The sequence below is a fragment of the Protomyctophum bolini genome, assembly GCF_963924005.1.
Source record: "Protomyctophum bolini genome assembly, chromosome: 17".
Taxonomy (NCBI): domain Eukaryota; kingdom Metazoa; phylum Chordata; class Actinopteri; order Myctophiformes; family Myctophidae; genus Protomyctophum; species Protomyctophum bolini.
This window is the reverse complement of record NC_137878.1, coordinates 3,514,453-3,531,140: the sequence shown is the minus strand read 5'-3', so window position 1 is coordinate 3,531,140 and position 16,688 is coordinate 3,514,453. Positions and strand designations below refer to the sequence as shown.

General features: G+C 44.8%; 1 protein-coding gene across 2 annotated transcripts; it reads right to left on the bottom strand.

Annotated features, from left to right (window-relative positions):
* Nucleotides 1–1,796: 1,796 nt before the first annotated feature.
* LOC308331967 (uncharacterized protein) lies at nt 1,797–3,793 on the bottom strand. 2 transcript variants are annotated; one of them, XM_080787530.1, is made up of 4 exons: nt 3,512–3,793; nt 2,877–3,269; nt 2,280–2,428; nt 1,797–2,144 (listed from the first exon to the last, which is right to left on the bottom strand). In XM_080787530.1, the coding sequence occupies exons 1-4, from the start codon at nt 3,753–3,755 to the stop codon at nt 1,815–1,817; spliced, it is 1,116 nt and encodes a 371-aa protein (XP_080643656.1). In that variant the 5' UTR covers nt 3,756–3,793; the 3' UTR covers nt 1,797–1,814. The 2 variants fall into 2 exon arrangements, with proteins under 2 accessions (XP_080643656.1, XP_080643657.1); XM_080787531.1 differs by having other exon boundaries at nt 2,280–2,416.
* Between the last annotated feature and the right edge of the window lie 12,895 nt (nt 3,794–16,688).

The window sequence follows — 16,688 nt, the reverse complement described above, 5'->3', positions numbered from 1 at the left end:
ATGATTCTTCGTTGTTATTTGCTCTGGTGTAACGTGTGCGCTATTGTGATGTCTTTACTCTGCATTCATTGTTTCCGTGTTGCTTTGAATGAAAAAAGTTTGACGAGGCTCTTTCATGGCCAAATCCCTCTTGAAAAGGGTTAGTTTTTTTGCCAATAAAGTATTTAATCTATGTTAAAATGTCAGTTTAGTTACCATAGCAGCTTGTCTTCTGCTGCTGCTGTTGGATGCGTTTGTGTTCATGGTAACCGATGGGAGCTTCCTCTACTACACACAACACATTGTGGAGAGAACATTCTTCATTTTCAGGACTTTTGTCTTTATTTCAAAAGGCACAAAGAAAAAAACATTACATTATCTCATCAATTCAACTGTTTAAAACTGTATGAATAGTTAAGTGACAACCGTCGACTTTACAGTAATGAAGGTGCATTCAGTTCCAATGCGCTTTGAATGGGTTTCATGCCTTCATAATGGACTATATGTACAGTATACCAACTTCAATGAGGTGTTCATCCAACAATAGAGAGTAACACAAATAAAAGGATACAATACAAAGTAAATTTGCTTAACTGATTTAAAAAAATCTTTAAATCTTTAAATCTTAAAGAAAAAGAACAAAAACATGGTAATATATCACATACATAAAAATTGTTATCATGAATCATACGTAAGCAAACAACCAAACAGTGGAATATCTATATAATGAAGCTATGCGCATACACTATAGAGTGCTACTGTATGTCTACATAAAATGCTATCTAAGTTACATAAGTTGAGCCTATGCAAAGGAACAATAACCTCCTATTTACACTATGGCTTACTGCTCATAACAAACACTGTTCTGTAAAAATATATATATAAACAAAACACATATCATAAAATGGAGGGATTACACATTAGCTTGAATGACAATGCAAGATTATTCATATTAATACCCTAATCGCGTAAAATATGTAAAAGTAACAATTGTATAGCAACCACTGACTATAGCCCTTCATCAAGTTGACTATTTTAATTATCCTACACGACTATTTACGTGTTGCTGTTGCCTGCTTGGGATATTAATTCTCGGGGCATGGTTCCATAGAGGAACCACAGAGAGCATCCTGACTGGATAGGCGGCGGTTGAGCCTGACGTTTGGGACGGCTAATATTTGTAGTATTATACAGCGCCAGCATGGATGACTGACCGTGACACTAAATAAATTGATTTAACCATGCCCCCATAACAAGCTAAATAAAAACGCAACAAGGCTTCCGTTTCAAAATCACATCTTCTGTCTGTCCTCGTTTAGCTATGGTCTGTGTGGACTGGGAGGAATTATTTCTATTTACAACCACAAACACCAGGTAAAGTACAGTACTTGTTCTTCTGTCTGTCTGTTCCTGTCAATCTTTTTTTTCTTTCTTTATTTTTTATTTTTTGCCCCTTTTTATCCCCAATTTCTATTTACAACCACAAACATCAGGTCAAATACAGTACTTCTGTCTGTCTGTTCCTGTCAATCTTGTTTTCCTTTCTTTTTTTGCCCTTTTTTTGCCCCCCCCACACACATTTCTGTACATTGTCACCTCAAATGGAGATCATACCGGGAGGATGTAGAGCCTTCATCTTACTACTACTTAGGATTATGTGCAGTGACTATATACAGTATATATCACCCTCCCCGCCCGGCTTCTCTACCCCGAACATGGGCCAAATGTGTTTGTGTAGATGCTCGACAAAGCCAGATGAGGTGGATTCGAACCCCCCTAGACTCCGCAATGGCGGGCACAGCTACTTTACTGTGCCACCCGAGCGTCTCAAGTGTCTATGGGGCCTGGACTCCTGTCTCAGCACTGGGTCCAGCTTCAACAACTCCTTGTTGATCTATCTCTTCATACTGGTGGTATTCTGTCTCCTCACTGGGTCCAGCAGCTTCAACAACTACTTGTTGATCTATCTCTTCATAGTCTGAGTCGTCTGCCTCTTCAATGGGGCCAGATTCAACAACTACTTGTTCATCTATCACTTCATACTCGATGCCAGCTTCAGAATCAGAACCAACAACATTATAATACTCGATATCAATGTTCTCATTTCCGACATTATAATGAACCGTCGCAGTGTCCCACACTCCTGCATTATGTCTTCTGCTGGCCTGGAGAAACACAGAAACACCCAACGTTAAGTCACTGAATCACATCTGGCTGAAAACCCTCCTATCTCTCTACTAACTCTGGTTTAACTGTCATTTATACACATTCCAGTCTTGTGTTGTGTAAAGATGTATTACCTTCCAGAGACAATAGAGGGCATGGATGGGTACCAGCAGCACCAACAGCACCAACAGCAGCACCACCACAGTGACTGTAACTCTGCTGCTGTCGTCCTCAGGTGTCAGAGGGACTGTAGGAGGGACTGTAGGAGGGACTGTAGGAGGGACTGTGAAAAATAAAACATCATCAAATCATGTAAGAACATTTGATAAACCTTCATGTTTGATTGAATCATGCCTGACGGAGATTCATATTGTGAGTTTAACCCATTTAGACCTGAGGCCGATTCTAAATCAGTTTTCTGAAAAACCTGTGTTTCTATGTCAGTGGTGCTCAGCCTTTTTCATGTCAAGGACCCCCCTCCCCCTGCCACCAGAAGCAAAGATTTGAGTTAAAAACATTCACTCTGAAAGAATATATATTCAAAGAATTGAGCCACATTTTCAAGATTCATCAAAAATAGCAGACCTGCAAGCTCGTAGCGTGGCACTCGGTGACGCGCTACAAGCTTGTAGGTCTGCTATTTTTCAACAGCTAAAGTATAACATTAACGCTTAAAACACCAAAAGGGGTTCCCGCCCAGAATGGTTTAAAGGTAATTTCATTCAGGTTACCTGTGATGGTGAGAGAGAGGATGTCGCTCTCAGAGGAGACATTGTAAGAAAACACGTTGGTGTGATTTATAACAACGTCGACGTGATAAGCACAGCTGTAATTCCCTTGGTGGCCGGGGCCTGCTTCGAAGAACAGGAAGTTGGCAGAGTGATTGACAGCTGGCTGGGTGTGGTTGTGTGTGCTGTTGGCTCCAGTGAAGGTGAGGTGGAAGGAGCCGTCTGGGTACTGTGGCAGGATGGAGCAGCTGATGCTGAAGTTGGAACCTTCCAACACCTGCTGCCCCTGCTGCTGGCCCTCAGAAACCCCGTTTAGAGACACCTGCTGCCCCTGCAGCTGGCCCTCAGAAACGTTTAGAGTGGGGAAGACGCTGATGTTTGGCTTAAACAGAAGATCTGTAACAAGACACGAGTGATTGAATTATAGTACAGCAGATATTTACATTTACAGTATAGAGTAGCCAATGAGATGGAACCAAGATTAGAGATCCAACATATTGTATGGCTTTTGCTGAAATTAGACGATGCAAAAAAGTTATTTTAAATTCATTCAGAAAAAGAAACATCCTGTTTCTATGCTGTAGATAGGTATAGGTTAAGTGAGTAGGCAAGTAGACGGACGTCACTGTTTGTGTTACCTGAACAGATCACCTCCAATGTGACAGTGGAATTCTCAGACAGTGTCATTCCACACTCCCTCAGTGAAGCCTCGGTTCCAACACAGTCAGCTGTGATCCACCACACAGGTTGAACCGTTGAAGCAGGACTCCTTTGTGTTGAAACGTCAGAGCCACAGTCCATCTGCCTACACACGACAGAGGATGACTTCAGGTTCCAGTCGGACTGACCATCCACGGCTCTCCAGTCTCCCTGGTGTTGCATCTCCAGTACACCACTACAGTTACTGCTTCCTCCCACCAGCCTGACGTCATCAGGCTCTGTACAGAGACAAGACCGTTACAAACCATTTAGAGCAGACATGCCTTGTGAACCGAAAGTGTTCAGTTCTCCCACTCCATGTTAATGGTTGGTGGTGTTCTGTTGGGATGCATACTTTGGTTAGACATAGCATTGGTTAAGGTTGGTGAGGGGTGTTTTAAGACGACCGAATTAAAGTTGGTGAGGGGGGCGTTAAGGGTTGGGAGAGGGTTAAGGTTAGGTTTAGGTGTGCTGCACCAGCTCAGTGGCCTTGTGGTTAGAGTGTCCGCCCTGGAACTGGGAGGTCGGGGTTCAATCCCCGGCCGGGTCATACCAAAGACTGTAAAAATGGGACCCAATGCCTCCCTGCTTGACACTCAGCATCAAGGGTTGGATTAGGGGGTAAGTCCCTGCGACATACTAGCGTCATGTCCAGGGGGTGTACATCAAGCTGCCTCACGCTACAGAAACAGGAGTTAAAGGGACACTTCACCCTTTTTGCAAAAAGATATATGTTAATGACGTTTAGAAGCTTTAGAACACTTTCCTGGGGGTCTTTATGTGTGTAATATGTGGTTTTAGATATTTTAGATTGTAGCAGTGAGCCTGTTGTCTCTGATGTCATGGACACTGGGCTCACTTCCTTCCTGGACTACATGTTGTCTCAGTAAGACAGCTCTCCCCCCCCTATCCACAAGGAGGAGCAGTGCACCAAAGAATTATGGGAATTGTAGTCCAGGAAGGTAGTGAGACCAGTGTCCATGACATCAGAGACAGCAGGCTCACTGCTACAATCTAAAATATCTAAAACCACATATTACACACATAAATACCCCCAGGAAAGTGATCTAAAGCTTCTAAACGTCATTAACATATATTTTTTTGCAAAAAGGGTGAAGTGTCCCTTTAAGCTCCTGCCATATGGGCCTCATGGCTCAGCAAGGCTACTTACTAGGTGTGCTGCCCCGTGGGAGGTTAGGGTGAGGGTGAGGGTTTGAGATATCAGACCAATGGTATGTCTAACCAAAAGCATGCACCCGTTCTGTTAACAGATGGTGGGGATCTATTCAGATTTCAGATTTCAGATTTTTATTGAAGGGACAGCCTCTTGAGATGCAGCATCTCATTTTCAAGAGGGACCCATAAAACCAAATACAGAAAAGCATACTTTCCTAACACTGTCTAACACTAACACATGGTGAGCTGTCACTCCCAAGACGGCAAACGGATGAACTTCTTGTAACGGAAATGACCAAACGTCAAACTCAAAACTCAAAGTTTGAGCACGGAATATCACACCCGTTATGCCATGCTCAGCCAATCACAGCGCATAATGGGAATAACGGCACAGCTTCCAGCCAATCACAACGGCCAACCACATCGCCAATGTCGGCGCCATACATGGTTAATTTTGCTGCAATTCCGTCCTCAAATTTTGGCGGCATAGATGGTAATTTTCCCTCCTCATATTTTGAGGACATTACTAAAATGATTAGATTATACTAAAATGATTAGATTATACCTGAGCAGGCGAGTCCAACAGTCTTGTCAGGTGAGCAGGTGGTGTTTCTAGTTGAGTCTGAGGTTCTACAGTCCAGGAGAGCAGACTCGTTGCCTTCACACTGGAACTCTTTGGTCCACATCGAAGCGTTCAGGCCTCCATAGAGCGCCCCCTGGAGGACTGAAGGAGCCCCGCAGCCAAGATCCCTACAGACCACCTCTGCATCCTGCTGGTCGAAGTCATCTTCACACACTGAGACCCACGACTGGTTAGATTTCACCTCCACTCTGCCTGAACACACACTGGTCCCGTTCACCAACCTCACAGAATCTGGAGAGAGAGAGAGAGAGAGAGAAAGAGAGGGGGGGAGGAGGGAGAGAAGGGGGGTGTCAATGTACATGTATCTTATTAAACACGCATGTGCATGCACACACACACGCAGAGTTGTGGAGGTGAAGTGGAGGTCACTGTTTATGTGTTTTACCCGAACAGAACACCTCCAGTCTCTCAGTGGAATTACGAGACTCCTTTGCTCCACACTCCCTCAGTGAAAATTGAGATCCAACACATGGAATCTTCCACACAGGTTCAACGGTTGCACCAGACCTCCTTTGTGTTGAAACAGCAGAGCCGCAGTTCAGCTGTCTACACACTACAGATGATGACTTCAGGTTCCAGTCATAAATAGAACCCGCTGGTCTCCACTCTTCCTGGTGTTTCACCTTCAGGATACCAGAACAGTTACTGGTTCCTCCCTCCAACATGACGTCACCAGGCTCTGTACAGTGGCAAAAAAGAAAATAAACTACTATTACTTTCATTGTTAAATAGGAATGTGAATTACAAGTATAGTTGGTATTTTACTGTTTTATCTCAGGCTAGCAATGTAATTTTCATGTTTTAAACTAGAAATATGTGCTCCTCTGAGCACAGGACAATATAGTAGAGGTCAATCTTAGCCAATCAGGATGACATGTGAAATATTGGACAAGTCTCCCTTGATGACATTACTATAGAGGTAATCAGGGCCGCTGCTGGCCATTTGGGTGCCCTAAGCATAACATATTTGTGGTGCCTTGTGCTTTGTGGTGCGGTGCTGGATTACTTCTTCAATTCGACCAATTCCACAATTCAATTGGACTACGGTGGCAGCAGGAAGTACAAGGTAATAGCCTAAATAGCTCCAGTTTTTCCACCTTGGTGATTCACAACCATGTGCTTATATTGGATGTGATTTCTCATCCCATCAGAATCAAAGTAATCACAGACATGACAGTGTCTGCAGCTAGAGTACATTCCACTCACTGCACAGGGAAGTGAATGATGCCAGGCTGCAGGTGACCACAAACCAGTCACATTATGTGAAATGTTCTTTTCTAGTTATGATTATTATTACCTGAGCAGGCGAGTCCAACAGTCTTGTCTGGTGAGCAGGTGGTGTTTCTAGTTGAGTCTGAGGTTCTACAGTCCAGGAGAGCAGATTCGTTGCCTTCACACTGGAACTCTGTGGTCCACATCGAAGCGTTCACCTCTCCATAGAGCGCCCCCTGGAGGACTGAAGGAGCCCCGCAGCCAAGATCCCTACAGACCACCTCTGCATCCTGCAGGTCAAAGTCATCTTCACACACTGAGACCCACGACTGGTTAGATTTCACCTCCACTCTGCCTGAACACACACTGGTCCCGTTCACCAACCTCACAGACTCTGGAGTGAGAGAGAGAGATCATTTTAATCATAGAACATTACACTTTTCCAGGACTGCTCCGCTCATCTCTGAAATGCAATTTTTTTAAGAGTGGGGATCTTAGTTGAGATCATTCAAGAATCCATTTTCCAACATCACCACGCACAAATAAGGAGTTGTCTAAATGTAATAACTAACTTTTGTGTATTCATAATTCCTAACATGTCTCTGTAATGGACAGTCAGGACTCGGTAACCTATTAATATGTGAGCATTTTGTTGGTGGTACTTTATTTCGTACTTTAGGTTAATACAAGTAAAGAACGTGTAGCCCTCAGTGGCAAGGGAGGTGTGTGTTCTGTGTGACAGACAGACAGACAGACAGACAGACAGACGGACGGATGTTCGCTTCTGGGGGGTCCCTGGAACAACATATTTTCAGATATGCCAGCCACATACATATAATTCTGGGGGTCCTTGACATGAAATAGTTTGAGAACCACTGACATAGAAACGTAGGTTTTTCATTTGTAAAATAGTCCTCAGGTCTAATTGGGTTAAATTATCCCAGAGCGATTTACAGTAAGCAGGAACAACACGGTAATACAGCAAATACATAACACACACACACACACACACACACGCACGCACGGACGCACACAGATAGACATGAATCAACGGATGGACAGACGTATGGGGACAGACAGACAGACAAGCCAGATCAATATAATAGCAGACTGTACAGATTACTGTTATTGTTGAAGTATTGTTTGTGTTACCTGAACAGATCACCTCCAGACTGGCAGAGGAGAAGGAAGACCTCATTGCTCCACACTCCCTCAGTGAAGACTCAGTACCATCACAGGAAGATCTAATCGACCATACATCAGTATGACCAGCAGAACTCCTTTGTGTCGACAGAGCAGATCCACAGTCTAGCTGCCGACACACTACAGATGCTGCCTTCAGGTTCCAGACAGTCGACTGATCAACCCCTCGTCTCCATTTTCTCTGGTGTTTGATCTCCAGTCCACCAGTACATTTACTGCTTCCTCCCACCAACCTAACATCATCAGGCCCTTTACAGAGACAAGTGAGAATACCGTAAGTACAGTTAAACAAAGTACTATTACTTTTCCTTACAAAAAGATCCTAACAAAGAGTGTAGATTGTTATGTCAGGCTATCGAAACCACATCTTTGTGTTTGTTTTCTGTTTTAACTGATTCTAGCCCCTTCCTGTGTCTGTGTCCATAGTCGTGTCATAGTGTCTGAGCAAATAGACAATGTGTCAAATTTTAAGTCATGCTGATGTGCCCCTCACTTCACATGGGTGTGATTTTTCAAATAAGATTTTCGTTTCTAAAGCATGTAACCTTTGTCCTATTTTTGTCCAGCTATGTCCAGCTTTGAGTGTTTACACAAACATTAGATACAAAATTGTGTAAACCCAAACATTGAGGACAAAAGTGTGTAAACACAAACATTGAGGACGCAAATTGTAATTGGCCAGAAATGTGATGATGTATGATGATAAGAGCGCCCCTCACTTACACACGGGTGTGATTTTTATTATTACCTGAGCAGGTGAGTCCAACAGTCTTGTCAGGTGAGCAGGTGGTGTTTCTAGTTGAGTCTGACCTTCTACAGTCCAGGAGAACAGACTCGTGGCCTTGACACAGGAACTCTGTGGTCCACATTGAAGCGTTCACTTCTCCATAGAGCGCCCCCTGGAGGACTGAAGGAGGCCCGCAGTCAAGCTCCCTACAGACCACCTCTGCATCCTGCTGGTCAAAGTCATCTTCACACACTGAGACCCACGACTGGTTAGACTGCACCTCCACTCTGCCTGAACACACACTGGTCCCATTCACCAACCTCACAGACTCTGGAGAGAGAGAGAGAGAGAGAGAGATCATTTTAATCAAGAACATTAATGAGAATCATTTGAATAGAATGAAGGCGTGAACGAATTATGCCATTGTTACAGGAGGCTATTGATCTGTTATCAGCTAGGCAAAGCAGTAACCATGCAGTGGGAAATCAGCTTTTGATGGGCACAGTCTAAGATGAAATAAATATCACTTTTGTGGGGCAGGTTGTCGCAGACCCCCAGTGAATGGGCTCCAATTTTGACAACCCGTGCCCTGCACGGTCCATAGACCGTCCAGTCACCAGCGATTATATCAGAATACAAACCAGACCCGCCCCACCCGTCAAATTAGGGACCCGTTGTAAGCCCTGTTACCCGTGATTACATACAGTAAATAGCCTACAGCCAGTCACTCAATTTAAAACTGTGTTAAAATGCTTTTAACACAAGACAGCAGCCGTCAACCATAGCGGTACATTCAGTGGTCAAGTTCGTTCATAAATCTACACGTCAAGTGAAGAACGGAGGAGTGAGCTTTCCATATAGCCACGCGCCAGAACGTGCATACATGCAGTACGAACGTGTTGTTGTTTGCATTGTCAGATGATTTTTATTTGAAGGTTAAACAGGATGATAAATGTGTTTTTGTGAGTTAAGTCAACTGACCGGTGTGCTGTGTTAAGTTACGCGCTAGTGCTATAGAGCACCGAAGTCCTGACGTAACTCGCTCATCCCGACGATTCCCCTGGTTCGCGGAAGTAATTTCTCTATGGAGAATAACATGGGGTGATCTTAATATCGTCTACTATAAGCGTTGTGGTCCAAAAATTAACAAGCTGTCTCTGCGTTATTGTTAGGGAGGTGTCTCTGTATCGTTTGCAACAGTCAGTCACTCATATATGATACAGTCTGCTTCTAGCGAAAATGTAACTAATCCAGCAGCAGTAACATTAGCGTTTTCTCTCAGTCAGTTGATTCTTCATATCCATATGAGTGAAGCGGCCGGGATGACATGTTTATTTTTCAAACACAGTTCTTATATGAAGCAATCTAAAAATCCTCCTATGGCGATTTCAATGCAACTAAAAAAATACATGAACCTGGGGACTGACGCCCTCTACTGAAAGTGACGTCAGACTTCGGTGCTCTATGAGGATGATATCCCAAAGCATCCCTCCCGCTCATAAAACATATGTTGGACTTGGGCCGTAAATTAAAGCCCTTTATAAGTTTGCAGCGTGTGTGTGTGTGTGTGTGTGTGTGTTGTGGTGTTCACTGTGTGGCAGTGTCTGGCCAGCAGCTACGATCCGAATCTCTGGTGTTTACACAGAAACGCTAATAAACAACTTAAATGTTAAAAAAAGGCGTTGTGTATATATATGCTAATGGTCAATGCCCGTGTGCAGAGCAATTACTCAAGCCACTGAGGAGAACCATCCAGAACAGACAGCAGTGACTGCCTGACTGACCGGTTTCCTTATTATAGTAGGATAGGATAGTGAAGGTAGCACATCGCAACATGTTGTGAACTTGTAGATCTGCTATTTCCACTGTATTTGAAAGTGCATTTTAAGTGGTTAAACTTTTCCCTTCCTAGAGAGTAATAGTATACAAAAATAGAAGTACTTAAGTAATAGTACTCAATACATGTAAGCATACTTTGCTACTGTCCACCACTGTGCATAACAGACACGGACATAAGTTTCAACAAAGACACAGACAGACAGACAGACAGACAGACAGACAGACAGACAGACAGACAGACAGACAGACAGACAGACAGACCAATTAAATGAACTGTACAGATTACAGTCATTGCTGAAGTGATTGTTAGTGTTACCTGAACAGAATACCTCCAGGACCATTTGGGAATTATCAGACGTCTTTGTTCCACACTCCCTCAGTGAAGATTCAGAACCATCACAGGACACTGTCATCTTCCATACCGGTTGTGTTGAAGCATAACTCCATCGTGTTGAAACAGCAGAGCCACACTCCATCTGCCTACACACTACAGAGGATGACTGCAGGTTCCAGTCAGACCGACCATCCACAGGTTTCCAGTCACCCTGGTGTTGCGTCTCAAGTCTACCAGTACACTTACTGCTTCCTCCCACCAGCCTGACAGGCTCTGTACAGAGACAAGTTAGTAAAACAACGTTTTATTTCATAAAAAACTAAAGGTGTCGTTATCTCAGAGAGTTCAGTGTCTTTTTGAATATCTTCAATATATTTAAGTTGATACTTTTTGAGTGGTGCAACCACTCCTACAACCAGCAATGACATTAATGAGCACGAGAATGAGTACCAGTAGGGGCGCTGTTGTGCCAGAAACAGAGAGAGAGTGCCTGCTAATGAGAGAGAGAGAGGGGGGGGGGGGGGGGGGGGGGGGAGTTGCACCACTCAGTTCACACGGGTGTGATTTTTTTCTCATGTATCTATAGTAAAAAATCTAGTTTTGTCAAGCCCAATATGTCATGACATGAAATTCATTGATTTAACCATAATAACAGTCACAAAAAGGCAACGTGGAAAACTCTCCCTCTCTCTCATCTGTGCATAAACCCTTGTTTCTCTTCTGTCTGTGCGTAGGGGACAAATTGTTACGGCTCGCTCCTCCTCCTAACCTTCACATCCATGTACTGTGACAATGTGCACGTGCAACACGCGTTATCACACTAAACACAATGTGCACGCGCAACACGTTACACGCTTCATCACACTAAACACATAAAATACTCTCACTTTTGTCAAGCATTATGACAAAGAGAGAGATGCATGTCAATGTAAAGTTATTTGATGTATTTACTGACATCAACCTGGGAGAGGAGAGAACACAAGTGCCACTTAATTCTCTCATAACTTATAAACATTGACATGGAGTTGTAAACATTGACATGGAGTTGTAAACATTGACATGAAGTTGTAAACATTGATATGAATTTGTAAACATTAACATGGAGTTGTAAACATTGACATGGAGTTGTAAACATTGACAACTGCTTTGACAGCAGGGGGAGGCGAGGCTGTGTGTTATCTGCAGAGCCCTCCATACCTAGCGTAATGAACAGTGATGACAGTTGCAGCCATTTTCTTTTTAACAGCAAATTATGAAGTGGTTAATGGTTATTGTGACAATTTTTATGAATTTAACTAAGGTTTATTTCATGCATGGTCCTTTTTCCATTATAGATTACGAGAAGGGATGAGGGGAGAATATTAAAGCTGAATATATATATATATATATATATATATATATATATATATATATAAATTTACCTGAGCAAGTGAGTCCAACAGTCTTGTCAGGTGAGCAGGTGGTGTTTCTAGTCGAGTCTGAGGTTCTACAGTCCAGGAGAACAGACTCACTGCCTTCACACTGGAACTCTTTGGTCCACATTGAAGCGTTAACTTCTCCATAGAGCGCCCCCTGGAGGACTGAAGGATCCCCGCAGTCAAGCTCCCTACAGAGCACCTTTGCGTCCTGCTGGTCAAAGTCATCTTCACACACTGAGACCCACGACTGGTTAGACTGCACCTCCACTCTGCCTGAACACACACTGGTCCCATTCACCAACCTCACAGACTCTGGAGAGAGAGAGAGAGATTTAATTAAAAGAAGCTCTTGGTCTATCTATAATCTATGATGATTTGTAATCTTTGTTTACCTGTTGTTGTTGTTACTGTGTTGTGTGTTTGTTCAGCCTGGAGAGCTGAAGGGAAACAAATAACACAATCAATTAGCTTCACAACAGATAACGTGTATTGTCTCTAATACTACATTGTCTCCACCAGGTCGGGCGTTACATTTCGACCCGTAACCCTTGAATCAAAGGTCGTACAATCACTGACATTCCCTGGATTCCTTGGATCATGACAACTATCCACACAGTCAATGCCCACCTCAGAATGAGTATCAGAATCAGATGGGAACTCGCGCAGAAAGTTTCAAACACCCAGTTCTCTTTTCTCATTGGACAATATTTTCCCACAGCAATGGGATCCACGCAAGACGTTAACGTCACCAAAGGCCAGCTAGCTGGCCCTGGCACTTCAAAGAAGACGCCCAGCAGGGAAAACTTGAAATCGGATTGGCTAAGGAACCTGTCAATCTCTATATTGCTCCCATTCATTTCAACAGCAAGGGGATTCAGTGGAGTTTATGAAGGCCTTACCCGGAGACAACAAAAGGAAATAATCCCATTGGTTTAAAAAAAACAAGCGCTGTTGTACCTGCACAGAATGGAAGAAGAGCATTGTATTGGTGGATATCTGCTTCGTGCCTGTTCCTGAAATATAGCTATTTTAACTAAGTGTCACGTCTGCCACACCTACCCGGTCTTCCTCCCCTTCTTTCTAATTCTATCCTCTATTATAGGAGTGGAGACAGAGATGCAGGAGAGGAGGCGGAGGCAACCACAACCTATCAGCACTACTATAAAGCCTGGCTCAACCCTTCACACCCTGCCAGATCATCCGTCTCTGTTGGACCATAGTCAGTCTTGTTCCACCACCCGGGCTAGCAGTATCTTTCACCTCAGTGTGCTATTCAAGTTACTTACCTCTACCCTCCTGTTTTCACAGTGACCTTCTACCATACCTGGATCCGGACTCTTGCCTAGTTGCCTGCCTCTCCTGCCTCTGCTCTACTCCTCATGTTTGAAAGGATAATTATAAATAAATCTATATTCTATACTGCAACTCCATCTTGTCTGTCTCCTGTCTGTACCTGGGTTCAAGCAATCATATATATGACAGTATGATCTGGCCAAACTGAACCCTGCAGACATGGAGGCAGTTTCTCAAGCTATCGCTAACCAGGACACCGTTATTGCTCAACATGAACAGACTTTGTCACAGATAATTTTTCGTTTGGATGCACTCACTGCCAGTGTTAATAATATTCAGGGACACCTCACCAACCAGGCTGCCGCTGTGAATAACAACGCCGCTGCTGCTGCTGCTGCTGCGGCTAACAATGCTCCTGGCCCTGATATTCCTCCTGTCCGTGAGATACCTGTCCCTGCTCCTGAACGATACGCTGGTGATCTAGGAGCATGTAAAGCCTTTCTAATGCAATGCTCTCTCGTTTTTGAACAGCAGCCACGAACCTATGCTGCTGATCGCTCTCGTATTTGTTACCTGCTTGGCCTGTTGAAAGGATCCGCTCTCACCTGGGGCGCTGCTGTCTGGGAGGAGCAATCGCATGTATGCCAGTCATATTCTGCGTTCATCGGTGAAATGAAGAAGGTGTTTGATCATCCCATACGAGGCAAGGAGGCTACTAGGCGACTCATGTCCCTCCGCCAGGGAGCCCGTAGTGTTGCAGAGTTTGCAGTGGAGTTTCGCACTCTTGCTGCTGAGAGCGGATGGAATGACGAGGCTCTTCAAGGTGCGTTCCATAAGGCGGTGAATGAAGACCTCAAAGACGAGTTGGCATTCCGTGACGAGTCTACGAATCTCGACGCTTTGATCAGCTGCTCCATTCGTCTCGACAACCGCCTCCGTGAGCGCCGAAGAGAGAAAAGTTTCCGTTCTCAGCGAGCAGGCTCCTCTTCCGGTGTTCCAACTCCGTTCCAGGTTTCACCTCCGTCCAGCGCTCCGTCTCAGAGAGGCCCCGAGCTCCGCCGAGAGTCAACGAATGACTCTAGTCAGTCCGAGCCTATGGAGTTGGGTCGCGCTCACCTGTCTCCGGAGGAGAAGACCCGCCGTCTTCAGTCTAAATCATGCTTGTATTGTGGCCAGTCGGGCCACTTTATTGCCTCCTGTCCTATCCGTCCAGTAAAAGATTTGGCTCGCCAGTAAAGGGGGAGATACTGACGAGCCGAGCAGAGTGTGCAACATCTTCCTCCTCAACTTCAAGGCCTCAGGTCAATGCTGCCCTCGTGTGGCGATCCCAGTCGGTGCCCCTCTCAGCATTGATTGACTCCGGAGCTGACGAGAGCTTCATAGATCGCCAGGTAGCTATAAAAATGAAGATTGATTTGGTTCTCCTTGATTGTCCTTTGCAAGCTAAAGCACTAAATGGTTTACCCTTAGCCCGGGTGGATAGTAAGACTGTACCTGTAACTGTTATTTTGTCTGGAAATCACCGTGAAGAGATTCAGTTGCATATAATTGACTGCCCTCAGACACCATTGGTTCTTGGTTTTCCTTGGCTCAAGATGCATAATCCGCAAATTGATTGGTCTACAGGGAAGATACGTTCCTGGAGTACAGCTTGCCATTTAAACTGTTTACACTCTGCTCAGACTCCCTCCTCCTCTGACCCTCAGCCCCCTGCAGATCCCCCTGATTTATCCTCTGTACCTGAGATTTATCACAGTCTTGCTCAAGTGTTTAGCAAGGATCAAGCTCTGTCGTTACCACCTCACCGGCCCTATGATTGTCCCATCAACCTCCTAGATGGCGCTCCTCTCCCAAGCAGTCGGCTGTATAACATATCTCGGCTTGAACGGGAGGCGATGGAGAGATACATCAGGGACTCGTTGGCGGCTGGCATCATCCGACCCTCTTCATCTCCGGTGGGTGCTGGATTTTTTTTTGTGGGTAAAAAAGACGGCTCATTAAGACCTTGCATTGATTACCGGGGGCTGAACAATATCACTGTTAAAAACAAATACCCTCTGCCGTTGATCAGTTCTGCCTTTTCACACCTTGATGGAGCTACCATTTTCACCAAATTAGACCTGCGTAATGCCTACCACCTTGTGCGCATACGCGAAGGCGATGAATGGAAAACAGCATTCAATACTACTCTTGGACACTTTGAATATCTGGTCATGCCATTTGGTTTAACTAATGCACCTGCTGTTTTTCAGGCTCTGGTTAATGATGTACTCCGGGACATGCTGAATAGATTTGTTTTTGTCTTTTTGGATGACATTTTGATTCTTTCTAAGAACCAGGTCGAGCACGAGCTGCAGGTTTCCCAGGTTCTCCAACGCCTCTTGGAGAACAAACTTTTTGTCAAGGCTGAGAAGTGTGAATTTCATGCCTCTTCTATGTCATTCCTTGGTTATGTGATTGCTCCAGGTCAGCTGCAGATGGATGCTGCCAAGGTCTCTGCCGTTGCCGAGTGGCCAGCCCCCAATAACCTCAAACAGTTGCAGCGTTTTTGGGGTTTTGCCAATTTCTATAGAGTGTTTATTAAGAACTACAGCTCTATTGCAGCTCCACTTACAGCTCTCACGTCAACTTCCATTTCCTTCCATTGGAGCGCTGAAGCAGAAGCAGCTTTTGTTGAGCTTAAAAAGCGTTTTGTCTCTGCTCCTGTTCTTGTACACCCAGACCCAGACCTGCAGTTCATCGTGGAGGTGGACGCCTCGGACACAGGAGTGGGCGCTGTTCTCTCCCAACGCTCCCCTACTGACAATAAATTGCATCCATGTGCCTTTCTCTCACGCAAACTTGATTCAGCAGAAAGAAATTATGATGTCGGCAACAGAGAGCTTTTGGCAGTAAAAGAGGCACTGGAAGAGTGGCGTCATTGGCTGGAGGGTGCTGTCCACCCCTTCATTGTCTGGACTGACCATAAAAATTTGTCCTACATTCAGTCAGCAAAGCGGCTGAATTCACGTCAAGCAAGATGGGCCTTGTTTTTTGGCAGATTCAATTTTTCCCTCACTTTTCGTCCAGGCTCCCAGAATGCTAGAGCTGATGCTCTGTCCCGCCTACACACTGTGGAGGAGAGTGGTACGGATCCGGACCCCATCTTGCCACCTACGTGTATCCTTGCCGCCGTCACTTGGGAGGTGGAGTCGAGGGTCCTGCAGGCTCAAACACAACAGCCTGATCCTGGTACCGGTCCTCAAAATCGTCTGTTTGTCCCTGATGCTGT